Source organism: Nannospalax galili, unplaced genomic scaffold (genome assembly GCF_000622305.1).
Source record: "Nannospalax galili isolate Female #2095 unplaced genomic scaffold, S.galili_v1.0 scaffold440, whole genome shotgun sequence".
Lineage (NCBI taxonomy): Eukaryota > Metazoa > Chordata > Mammalia > Rodentia > Spalacidae > Nannospalax > Nannospalax galili.
The window spans coordinates 1485105-1498460 of NW_008347189.1; the positions used below are offsets into that span (position 1 = coordinate 1485105).

At 38.7% G+C, this 13356-nt stretch overlaps 2 protein-coding genes and 1 pseudogene across 3 annotated transcripts in view; 2 read left to right on the forward strand and 1 right to left on the reverse strand.

The window, feature by feature from the left end:
- Bmp2k (BMP2 inducible kinase) overlaps positions 1-13356 on the forward strand; it is a 133142-nt gene that overhangs the window by 105033 nt on the left and 14753 nt on the right. The window contains exon 15 of the mRNA XM_008843694.3: positions 1465-1575. Within this exon, the coding sequence (XP_008841916.1) occupies positions 1465-1575 (111 nt within the window). The remainder of the gene's footprint in view (positions 1-1464; positions 1576-13356) is intronic.
- LOC103742627 lies at positions 7740-9936 on the forward strand (annotated as a pseudogene). The gene has a single exon (XR_001872697.2). The product of XR_001872697.2 is annotated as a heat shock protein HSP 90-beta pseudogene (transcript).
- The window catches only part of Paqr3 (progestin and adipoQ receptor family member 3), a 36738-nt gene continuing 35435 nt past the window's right edge, over positions 12054-13356 (reverse strand). The window contains exon 7 of the mRNA XM_029568593.1: positions 12054-12150. The gene's annotated coding sequence lies outside the window, so the exon portion shown is untranslated. The remainder of the gene's footprint in view (positions 12151-13356) is intronic.

A 13356-nucleotide genomic window follows, 5' to 3' on the forward strand; every position in this document is an offset into this window, starting at 1 on the left:
AAGGGGAAACCCTTTCAAAAAAAAAAAAAAAAAAAAAAAAAAAAAAAAAAAAAAAAAAAAAAAAAAATCTGGTAGTTGATCCCTTGTTTCAGGCGTTTTAAAAAATGAGTTTTTCGTATGAAAAGTATTCAGGATATTACCCCCTCCAGGGCTCTGCCTCTCAAGAGTAATTTCCTTAGGCCAGCAGTGTCTGGGAGTACACATTAAATTACAAAATTATTATTCGGGACATTGTCTTATTAGGGGCTTTCTGCTTTATTTTGAAACATTCATTTTTAGGATTTGTAATTCTATTTGAATTCCTCCCCCAACCTCCAGTCCTTAAAATTAATTGAATACAACATAAATTACTCAAAGAATTCATGAAAATAAGCTAGTGTAAACAGGGATTAGGATTCCTTAAATGGCTACAGAAGAAAGACCTATTCCTAGGAATCCCTAAAATGTCTTTCATAATGTCTCAAACAGTATAATTTTGATTGCTAAGAATCAGGAAAGAGGCAGTGTAAAAAAATATCAGCAAGTTCTTAGTTGATTTATAAATAAATGTCTGCTATAGGAGCTGTTTAAGAACGGGAGTATCACCATTTCTAGGGAATGAAGATACATGAATTCTTTCAAACATGCCAGGCCTGCTGCCTTCAGCCTGTTTCTGTTTTCTTCCTGGATGCTCTTTCCAGACTTTACACCCCCAGTCTCTGTTGTCTTTTCAAGCCCTGTAATTAGTAGAATTGCTCTTTGTAATTGCCCACTCTAATTCCGTTTAGTCTGCCCTACATTTTTCTCTATAGCTTACAAGTTTTTAACATACCGCATACATTTCTTATAATGCCTATTTTTTTTTTCCACTTAAGCATATAAACTACATGAGGGTAGGGGTCTTTATTTTGTTTGATGTTACATGCCAATTGCCCAGAAGAGTGCTTGGTACATACTAAATACTCAGATATTTGTTGTATGAATAAATAAACTCTGTGTGTGTGTGTGTGTGTGTGTGTGTGTGTGTGTGTGTGGTTTGATAGTATAAAATATAAGAAATGAATAATGTTAATTTTTGTGACTATTGAGAACTAGGATTTACCTATCTTATGAACAACCATTTGCAGTATTCTATAGATTTTTGATGGAAGTCTGCTGACTATGTCTTTGTTAATAAGCAGGGTTTAAACTAAGTTCAATATATTGCAAATTATAGGTAGCTGGTATTAAGTGAATTAGTTTAGTAAGTAAATTTATTTAATAAAGGCTAGCACTGATTATATTCTTAAACTTGCTTTTGTAACAACAAATATATATTAACTTTAGATTAAGCCTCAATACTTAGAATAATGGGGCTATGACATATTTTTCCAAAAGGCTGTTGCTTTGTTTAATTTTTATGTTGATTTATACTGTATTTCACTTTTGATTTAAAACCATCTTTATTTTATGTTATTTTTGTTTTGTTTCATCTTATTTTTACAGACAGGCTCGAGGAGAGAGCATCCTCAGATAAGAATATAGACCCACTCTCTGCTCCACATTACCATCCTCCAGAGGATCCTTTTGGTTCTGTTCCTTTCATTTCTCACTCAGGCAAGTTACATGTCTAACACCACTATCATTGAAAATAAAAGAACAAGGTAGCAAAACTGTTCTACTTTAAAAGAGAAGAATTAGGTGTTAGGTAGAAAGTAGAATAGAAAATTATCTTAACTGTTAGCCATCCTAGTCTTCCTGTTGTTTGAGCCACTGAGTTATTGTACCTTTGCCAATATGGAAAGATGCTGATTTACATAGTGGAAACATTACTCTTTTCACTGGTTATTATTTTTAAACCATGCATGAAAATATATCTCATATTTAAATACATTTAAAATAATTTAATATTTAGCTTCTACTTAGAAATTAGATCTTTTTCTAGCTTATATACTCTCACGATTGTACTTTAAAAATATTAATAATTTTGTATTTGGCACAATCATTTTGTTTTACCTACTCTCATATCCATCCTTTTGATTTCAGGTCAGAAGTTAAATGCTAATACTATTCACTACATAAAAATATTTTTATTAATAATTTCAAAGTAATTGTCCAATAGAGTACACTGATCAGGAGAGTTTTTAATTGCTGTCATTTATCTTGCTCTTTGCAGTTACTGGGCACAGTCCGTATTACTCCCATTTCTCCTTGCTGCCTTCTCATTGTCACTTTCCTAGATGACACAGCATCCTTGGTGGGGAAAGCTATGTGGATCGACTTCATCTGTTTAGATGTGGTTCCTCACACTCCTACTATATAAGTCAAAAGGGCATTATTTTTCTTTAATTTCAAAATACTCCACCATAGTTTTAAGAATCGTAGCACTCAATGTTGTGAGCTGCTAATGCAGGTTGCAGGAAGCTGTTTCAATTTTAGCTCCTGAACCCCTCTAGCTCCATTATCCTCTGCAGACTTGCACATAACCATGCAGACCACTTCTGAGGTACCCTGGGAGAGTGAGCCTGCGGTCAAGAATTGGGGAAAGCTCTTTTCTACAGAAACCCTGATTTTGACATTGACTTAAGGATTTTGTAATTAGCAATATGCTCACAAATTTGAGCTTGATTGTCATTGTTGTTTTATTTAACTTTGTGTACATTCTCTATTAGACTTGAAGCTTAGTGATGGTTGGAAATGTGACTTGTGTTTGATCTTGCCCTGTAACCAACCCAATAGTAACTTCATAGTCGCTGTATGAAAACATTATGGGTATCCATAAAAAGTACTTATAATACTTCTTAGTAGGAGATGATAAAAATGCCCCTTGCTATTAATATCTTCCCTTCAAAGCCTAAAAAAAATTGTGAACATTAATATTGGAATGGCTTGATTATGAAAAATTATGTAAAGTGGGGAATAGGCCTAGGAAAAATGTGCCTTAGAGAGAGGAAAAAGTGAACATTATGATAGCAGTGTTAATTTTCTACTTTGTAGATCCAAAGTATAACTAAAATAAAAATCTTAAGTAGATATCATTGGCCTATATATTAAAATGCTTAGAAATGCTTTGTTGTTGAGCAGCTGGAGAGATGGCTCAGCGGCTAAGAGTACTGGCTGCCCTTGCAGAGAACTTGGGTTTGATTCCCAGCACCCACATGGTAGCTAACAGCTGCCAGTAACTCCAGTTCCAGGGGAATTTGACACTGTGTTCTGACCTCTATGGGCACTGCACAACACAGGAGCACTTACATATTTGCAGGCAATTACACTCATATGCATAAGATTAAAATAATGAATAAAATAGTAAAAACAGAAATACTTCTGTATATAATTTTAGGTAAAAATTAGGTATTGGGGGCATTCATTTTCCTCTATCAGTAAAAGAGATGAAATTACTGAATTAACCTCCTCATAAACTTTATGGGAAAAGTTGGGAGAGGGAAAATGAGAAAGAATTATCTCCAATAAAACGACATTCCATCTAGCATGGTGAGAGCAAGTAAGCACCTGAAGATTTTCTAAGTGTGAGTACATGTGTAATATAGAATTAGTAGATGTGGTGTCAGCCATTGTACTTGAATTTGTAAGTTGACAATTACTGCACAGAATTTAATTCTAAGTAAAGCATGGACAGTACTGCTTGAAATAAAATTAATACAATTATGCATTGGAATGCTGTTAAAAAGTTACTGTTAGGTCCAATGCTAATTTGTATTTAAGAAGAACCATGGTCCTAAATCTAGTGTTCCTTATACTGGTTTTGCTAGGGAATTGTGCTGTTTATTTATTTGCTGTGTTTATTATTGTCTTGGAATGTAGACTATGTTGGCCACAAACTTGAGATCCTTGTCCTGCTTCAGCCTCCCCAGTACAGGGATGGCAGGCATATGCCACCCCAGAGAACATTCATTTTATTTTAAAAGAAAAAGAATTGTTAGAAATTAATTAACTAATTAATTAGCTAATTGAGATGATAGGAATCAAACTCTGGACCTTATGTGTACTAAACAAGCATCCTACCAGAGCTTCCAAGCCCTCTTAGAACTTTAAATCTTGAATTTTTTTTTCCATTTTATTTTCTTCAGTTTAACATTTTATAAAATGATTTTCAATTTTTTAAATTTAAATAATAAATGTGGGACGATGACGCAGCAGTTAAGAGGGCTTACTGTTCTTGCAGAGGACCAGAGTTGGGTTCCCAGCACCCACATTGTGGCTCACAACTGCCTAAATCTCCAGCTACAGGAGATCCAACACCTGTGATCTTCACAGGCACCTGATTCACATGAACATACCAACACACATACACATGATTTGTAATAATAATAATTTTTTAAAAATGCAGGTAGTTTAAAAGTCAAATTTAGTATTATAATGAAAAAAAATCTTCCCTGACCCTTCCTTCCTTTTCCCTGTTAAAACTACCTAGAGATAATTTTTCAGTTTTGATATTTTAATATATAATGCTTATTATTTTTTTTTAACCTCCTCCCATACTGATTTTAGATAGTATGTGTAAAGTTCCTATTTGGGAAGTAGAGATTTAGGCTAATTATACTGCTAGCCCTTCTCATATGCATAAATTCACCTACACTTATGCAGTTGTGTGCCACATAACAATATTTTGGTCAATGAAGGACCAAGTACATGACTGCCACCCACGGTAGCTCAGTGGTGAAGCCTGTGATAGTGTGCATAAGGCCCTGTCTTTGACCTCCAGCATTTAACTAATACATATACTGGGACATAGGCTTGTAGAGGATTATTTTGATAATGTTAATGGATATGAGGAGACTCAGGGCCATTTCCTGGACTGTATAAAATAGAGAAAGTAAACCTAATACTAGCTTGCATTCATCTTTCTGTTTCCTGATTGTGTAATGTAACCAGCTGCGTAAAGCTTCTGTTGCCTTAACTTCCCTACCATGTTGGACTGTACCTGGAACTGTGAGCTAAAACAAACCCCCTCTCCCTTAAAAAGTACATCTATACTTATGATAATAATTGTATATTTGAGACAGGGTCTCCCCATAGCCCCAGCTGGCCTAGAACTCACTATGTAGACCAGGCTGGCCTTGAACTCACAGAGATCTGCCTGCCTCTGCCTCCCGAGTGCTGGGACTAAAGGTGTGTGCCACCATACCCAGCAATAGTTATCTTTTATAAATACACCATCAAGGGGCTGGAGAGATAGCTTAGTGGTTGAGAGCACTGGCTGTTTTTGCAGAAGACCCAGGTTTGAATCCCAGCACCCACATGGCAGCTAAGAACTTTCTGTAAGTCCAGTACCAGGGGATCCAATGCCCTCTTCTATCTTCTGTGGGCACTACATGACACAGGTGCACTTACATACATGCTAGCAATACACTCATACACATAAAAATAAATAAAAAATATTTAAAAAAAAATACCATCAAATGTTCTCATGAAAAGGACTAACTGCATTTCTCAGCAAGGAGTCCAGTTGCTAACTGATGCGTGGTGGATTTTATGGCTATCTTTTCCTCCCATCCCTGAGCACAGTATGACTCAAGAGGTTGTGGTTGAATATGTGTGTACAGTCAGTCTCTGTCTCTGTCTCTGTCTCTCTGTTTCTCTCTCTGTCTCTGTCTCTCTCTCTGTCTCTCTGTCTCTCTCTCTCTCTCTCTCTGTGTGTGTGTGTGTGTGTGTGTGTGTGTGTGTGTGTCTCTTTCTCTCCCCGCATATGCATGCTTGGGTGTCTTTGATCACTCTTCAACTTACATATTGAGGCAAAGCCTCTCACTGAGCTATTTTGTCCTCTCTCACTATTTTGGCTCATCTCACTGGCCAGCTTGCTCTGGGGAATCCCGTTTTCACCTACTGTCCTTTGAGATACAGGGGCTATCACAAGCTTTTACATGTGTTCTGGGGATCTGAACTCTGGTTCCTCACACTTGTGTGCTAAGCGCTTTTAGCTTTTGTGCCATCTGCCCAGCCAGCCTATGTGCAGTTTTTGAGCGTGTAGATTCCTCGCCTCTTAAGTTCAGCATACCGCAGTCACATCCCTTCTGTAAGGCTTTGTTTTCTCTGGAGTTGGTTACTATGTTTATAATTACTCTGATTTTGTTTGCTTATTTTGTACCCTATCATTAATTCGTCTACATTTGGAAATATAAATTCCTCCCAAATTAAGACTTCAATTTTGCTTGGTTCAGTCTCTCATTGGGACTCTGAGGTGTGAATTGACTGCTTTCTGGGCTTGCCACATTCTCCTATCCGAGCGTTTTCTTTCACTCTTTATTCTTCCTGGAAATTCCAGGATTTCCTTTGCTCTTTTTTCATCTACTTGTGAAGAATCCCTTCTAGATTTTTCTTGACAGTGTATAATGATAGGGTAAGTTTTAGACTTTGTTGCCTCAGCTTAGCTCCTTTCCCCAAACTGACACTTGATTGACAGTTTGGTTGGGGAAATAATTATAGGTGCATGCAATTTTTTTTCTATGATTTCTCTTTTAGGGGAGATGGGGGAGAAGCATTATCTTGCTATGTAGCCCAGGCTGGCTTCATACATGAGCTCCTGCTGCCCCAGCCTCCTGAGTGCTCGGATTTTCCTGGATTGCAGAGCAGTGCTTCATTGTCTTCTACTTTCTCATATGGTTGTGGAGAAAACTGAAACCATCCTGATGACTGACCTGCCTCTGTCATCCCAAATCCCCTCTGTTTCTCCATGGCCATTTTTAGTATCTTAATAAGTTGAAACTTTTTTTTTTTTTTTTTGAGGATGGGACTCCCTGTATCCCTAGTTGGCCTGGAGCTCTCTATGTGGACCAGGCTAGCCTCAAACTTACAGAGATTTGCCTGCCTCTGCCTCCCAAGCACTAGGATTAAAGGTGTGTGCTACCATGCCTGGCCTAAATTGAAACATTTTAAGATATTTTATCTTTAAAATCTTTTGTATTCATTGTACAGAAGACCTACTGTAAACACATTATTTTCTCATATCTTTTTGTTTTGTAAATTCTGTTACTAGGATATTGTGCATCATGAATTGACTGTTTTAGTTTTAAAAAACCTTTCTCTACATTTTTTTGTATTTGCATCTTAGAAATTCTCTTAACTTTATAGCATTTCTAATTGCAAATGTCATCTTACTATTTCTTGATGCAGCCTATTTTCAAAATATTTTTTTTATTTTTATTTTATGTGTACAAATGTATTACCTGCATATATGTAAGTGCACCTGTGTCATATAATGCCCACAGAGGTCAGAAGAGGGCATCGGATCCCATGGAACTGGAGTTACAGACAGTTGTTAGCTGCCAAGTTGGTGCTGGGGACTGAACCCAGGTCCTCTGCAAAAGCAGCTCTTGCTCTTAACCACTGAGCCATCTCTCCAGCCCTGAAGTAATATATTTTCATTTCTCTGAGAATAGTTTTTCACATTTCATTATGGTTTTTCTTTTATTTTCCATTTTAAGAATTTCAACAAATGAATGTTAATCTTTTGCTTCCCAAAGAAGGTAGTTTATAGGGCTGGAGAGATGGCTCAGCAGTTAAGAACACTGACTGCTCTTGTAGAGAACCGAAGTTCAGTTCCCAGCACCCACATGCTGGCTTATCAACCACCTGTAACTTCAGATCCAGGGCATCTGACACCCTCTTTTGGCCTCTTGTGTACATTGTACAGGGTACATTTACATACATGCAGGCAATACACTCATACACATAAAATAAAAACAATAAATTTTGTTCGAGTCATCCCTGCAGCCTGGGTGCTGCGTGTGAGTTGGACATGGTCCGGGCCCACCCTGCTCTCTATGACTTCACGCTTTCCCCTCAAGGCACCTGAGGAAGTGTACCATGGAGAGGAGGAGGTAGAGACCTTTGCCTGAAAGCAGAAACTGCTCAACTCATGTCCCTTATCATCAATACTTTCTATTCAAACAAGGAAATTATTTTTCTTCGGGAGTTGATCTCTAATGCTTCTAATGCCTTGGACAAGATTCGCTATGAGAGCCTAACAGACCCTTCCAAGTTGACAGCGGTAAAGGGCTGAAAATTGACATTATCCCCAACCCTCAGGAACGCATCCTGACTCTGGGGGACACAGGCATTGGCATGACCAAGGCGGACCTCATAAATAATTTGGGAACCATTGCTAAGTCTGGCACTAAGGCTTTCATGGAGGCTCTCTAGGCTGGTGCAGACATCTCCATGATTGGGCAGTTTGGTGTTGGATTCTATTCTGCCTATCTAGTGGCAGAGAAAGTGGTTGTTATCACAAAGCACAATGATGATGAGCAGTATGCCTGGGAGTCCTCTGTGGGTGGATCCTTCACTGTACGCACCACAGACCATGGTAAGCCTATTGGTTGGGGCACCAAAGTGATCCTTCACCTTAGAGAAGACCAGACAGAGTACTTGGAGGAGAGGAGGGTCAAGGAAGTGGTGAAGAAGCACTCACAGTTCATAGGCTATCCCATCACACTCTATTTGGAGAAAGAATGAGAGAAGGAGGTAAGTGATGATGAGGAAGAGAAAGGTGAGAAAGAGGAGGAAGATAAGGACGATGAGGAAAAGCCCAAGATTGAAGCTGTGGGATCAGACGAGGTTGATGACAGTAGCAAAGATAAGAAGAAGAAAACCAAGATCAAGGAGAAATACATTGACAGGAAGAACTGAACAAGACTAAACCCGTTTGGACCAGAAACCCACATGATATCACTCAGGAGGAATACGGTGAATTCTGTAAGAGCCTTACCAATGATTGGGAAGACCACTTGGCAGTCAAGCACTTCTCTGTGGAAGGTCAGCTGGAATTCAGGGCATTGCTCTTCATCCCTCCGTGAGCTCCCATTGACCTCTTTGAGAACAAGAAGAAGAAGATCAAACTCTGTCTTTCGTGTGTTCATCATGGGCAGCTGTGATGAGTTGATACCAGAATATCTGAATTTTATCCATGGTGTGGTTGACTCTGAGGATCTACCCCTGAACATCTCCCGAGAAATGCTCCAGCAGAGTAAAATCCTGAAAGTCATTTGCAAAAACATTGTGAAGAAGTGCCTTGAGCTCTTCTCTGAACTGGCAGAAGACAAAGAGAACTACAAGAAATTCTATGAGGCATTCTCTAAGAATCTAAAGCTTGGAATCCATGAAGACTCCACCAATCGGCAACGCCTCTCAGAGCTACTGTGCTATCACACCTCAGTCTGGAGATGAGATGACTTCCCTGTCAAAATATGTGTCTAGCATGAAGGAGACACAGAATTCCATCTACTACATCACTGGTGAGAGCTAAGAGCAGGTGGCCAACTCTGCCTTTGCGGAGTGTATGCGGAAGCAGGGCTTTGAAGTGGTATATATGACTGAGCCTATTGATGAGTACTGTGTGCAGCAGCTGAAGAAGTTTGATGGGAAGAGCCCGGTCTCTGTGACCAAGGAGGGCCTGGAACTTCCAGAGGATGAGGAGAAGAAGAAGAAAATGGAGGAGAGCAAGGCCAGGTTTGAGAATCTCTGCAAGCTCATGAAGGAAATCATGGATAAGAAGGTTGAGAAGGTGACAATCTCCATTAGGCTTGTGTCTTCGCCCTGCTGCATTGTGACCAGCACCTATGGCTGGACAGCCAACATGGAGCAGATCATGAAGGCACAGGCACTTCAAGACAATTCTACAATGGGCTACATGATGGCCAAAAAGCAACTGGAGACCAACCCTGACCGCCCCATCATGGAGACCCTATGGCAGAAGGCTGAGGCGGACAAAAATGACAAGGCTGTCAAAGACCTGGTGGTGCTGCTGTTCGAAACCGCTCTGCTGTCCTCTGGTTTCTCCCTTGAGGATCCCCAGACCCACTCCAACTGCATCTACCACATGATCAAACTAGGCCTGGACATTGATGAAGATGAGGTGGCAGCAGAGGAGCCCAGTGCTGCTGTTCCTGATGAAATCCCCCACTCGAGGGTGATGAGGATGCATCTTGCATGGAAGAAGTAGATTAGAGTTCCCACCTGGAAGCCCTGCCCCCTGTATAGTCCTGCTGTGAGCGGCTCCCCCAGCAGCCTGACCCACCCGCCTTTCTGCTGCTGTCTTAGTGGTTACTCTCCTGTCTTTGTTGGTGTCTTAAGGCAGGAAAATTCCCTCCCTCACTAAATAGCAGGGTTGGGTGTTGTGTATTGTGTTTTTTTTTTTTTCTGAAATTAAAAGTATGCAAAATAAAAAAAATTTAAAAAGAAAAACAAAGAAGGTAGCTTATAAACTGAACTAACTGAACTTGAAGGATGTAAAGAATTCTGCTTATCAAACATAATGTTCTCCAGGTACAGAGTCCTTTAACTTGATATAGATGACTGAGGGGAAAATATTATGGGAACTAGAGAAAAGGAGACTTGGGAAGGGCCAAATCAACCCTGACTTCCTTGTATAACTGAACTTCACCATAATGTATTTTAATGAAAAGAATATTGCTGGTTTCAGTGTTTTAAAGGCTTTTTAATTCAGAAAGGATATCAAACTTTGGTTCTGTTCTTACAGTGTCTTCATCACGTTTTTATTCCAGTTATGCTGGCTTTTTAAAATGTCGTAGGTAATGTTGCTTCTGTATTTTGTAAGCCTTAGTGCATGATTTATGATTTTTTGTTTTTAAAATATGTAGTAGAATTCACCTTGAAACAACCTGAGCTTTAAGTTTTCTTTTTGGATTTTTCAGTACATAGTTAATTTTGTTAACAGATAAAATGCTCTTAGATATTCAAGTTTTTCCAAGTTTTCCAAGATATTCAAGTTTTGGGAGTTTTGTCTTTTTTTTTTTTTGAGTATAAATTTTGGAATATTTTTTTTCTCCCTAGGAAAATTGCCTATTTTGTGTAAGACACTAGGTTTTATTGATAAGGGTTTAATTGTGCTCTTTTTGTTTGTTTTCGTTTTTGGGTTTTTGTTTTTTTGGTCTTATTGAGACAGGGTCTCTCTATAGCCATAGCCAGCCTGGATTTGTTACGGAGGCCAGGTTGGCCTTACAAAGATCCGCCTGCCTCTGCCTCCCAAGTGCTGGAATTACAGGCATGCACCACCGTACCCGGCATTTGTCTGCTCTTTTAATTCATTGATTTAGACTATAATTTTCCCCATCTCTGTACTTTGAGAATAACTTGCAAATATATTATTTTCATATAATAAATATGTCTAGCTTCTCAAACAAGGCTTACACACTTGATTTTATGTTTTTACCCCAGTGCTGGGGACGGACTCGGGGCCTTGTACATACTAGGCAAGTGCTCTAATGCTGAGCTACCTCTCTGTCCTATACAGATTTAATTTTTTTAACCTTTATTTTATTTTTATTTTGGGTGTTTGGGGGGAGCATGTATAATGAAGGTCAGAAGACAACTTACAGAAGCTGTCTTTTCTGTCCACCATGTTAGGTTCCAGGGATCAAACTCAGGTTTCCAGGCTTGGTGGCAAGTGCTCTTATCTGCTGAGCCATCTTGCTGGCCCTACACTGAGTTTTTTGTTTGTTTGGGGTTGTTTATTTTTATTTTATGTGTATGAGTGTTCTGCCTGCTTGTATGTAAGTGCACCCATGTCATGCAGTACCCATGGAGAACAGAAGAGGGCATTGGAGCCCCTGGAACTGGAGTTGGGATGGTTATTAGCCTCCATGTGGGTGCTGGGATTGAAACTGGGGTCTTCTGCAAAGAGCAGCCAGTACTCTTAACCACTAAGCCATCTCTTCATCCCCTACTCTGATGCTTTTAAAGTACAGATATTTAACCTGCAGATTTCTTTTTAAGCATTGTTAGTTTTAGCTCATACATTTTAATATGCTGTTTACCATTCAGTTCAAATACTTCTAATTTCTCACAAGTTCTAAACAAAGTGAAAGTAAGACTTTGTTGGCTTGTTATTCAGTAAAGATCATATTATTGTTAAACGTACTCTTAATTTGAATACAGATATAGTTTATAATTAGCTGCAATCATACTAAGTTTTCTCTGGTATCTGTAAGTTTTTTTGAGTCAAGATTATGTCATTTATTTTCTTCCCAACTAATGATTCTCATGTTACCAGCAGAAATGCTGTGCTGGGCGCAGTGAGATGATGATTGAATGCAGTACCCACCTGAAAAAGCATGTAGAAGTAGTGTTCAGCCAGGTGAGGTGGAGGTGGCGCACCCTGCAATCCCAGTGCCCAAGAGGCTGAAGTGGGAGGACTCAAATTCAAGGCTTGTATGTCTGAAAATCAAAACAAAACACGAATACAGTAGTCATTTCTGAGTCATCTCCTTTCTCAGGGCATTATTTTACCAGTAGTTTGTACCACATAGGATATGTGATTATATTATACTACAAGATGGCCCTGTTTTATTAAAAACAAATTCCGAAACATATCAAGGGTTAATAAATTGCTAAAATTGTATTTGAAAGGGTTTTTTTTTGATATATGGTTTATATTAACTCCTTCATTTAGATTTCTTATATTACATTTTATTTTTATTTTGGCTCAGATTTAATGAATTGCTTTGGGTCTAAATACCAGCCATCTTGTAAGATGATTAGGGGGTCTAAGTTTATTCCTTTAGATTTAGTTTATAATTCATGAGGGTCAAGAAATTTTCTATTTCAAGATGTTAGCAATGTCAGTTACCATATATTAAATTCTGCTGCTGCACATACTATAGAAACTGAGGTTCAGAGGAGTTTAGTTACTTGCTTTAGGTCACATAATTCATAAATAGGAGTCCAATTGTGATTCTAAACTGGTGTGTAGAAGTAGCAAAAAAGGGGTTAAGTAATTTAAAATAAGAATGTATAGTGTGAATCGAGTCCCAAAATAGAATGGGCAGTTTATAGCATCTTTTGTTTGGAGATACTGCTCACGGCTTTATCGTTTTCATCTACTTGGACCCTGTCACTTGGCCTGCTCTGAAAGCCATAGGTGAGACTTTGTTAAAACCTTTTCCCAATCCACTAATCCTTAGGCCTAACATGATACATTGCTGAGAAATGATGGCAGGCAGTATGTTACCAATTCGAATGAGCTTTAAAGCCTCACAGCCCCTCCCTCCTGTCTGAGTGATGAGACAAAGGGCATGTAATTATAATAGCAGTTTCAAGCCATTTAGCCTCTATAATCTGATAGCAAAGAAAAGAACAGCAAAACAGAATTTTCTTACTAGAAGCTTCTTACATGATTAGAATTGTACCAACTGCCCTCTGAGTGCAAACCTGATTAGAAGAATGATGATATAGACAGATGGTGCAGTATTTCTCCTTGCAGAGGGGGTTTATGAATGTTTTGAACTTTTGGTCTAGTTTCTGAAGGTCCATTCACTTAAGAGTACTTATTTTGCAGTATTTAAAATAGTGAAGCATTAACTAAGATCCCACTTTTTTTTTCTGGCCTTTTTGAGACAGGGTCTCCCTGTAGCCCCAGCTGTC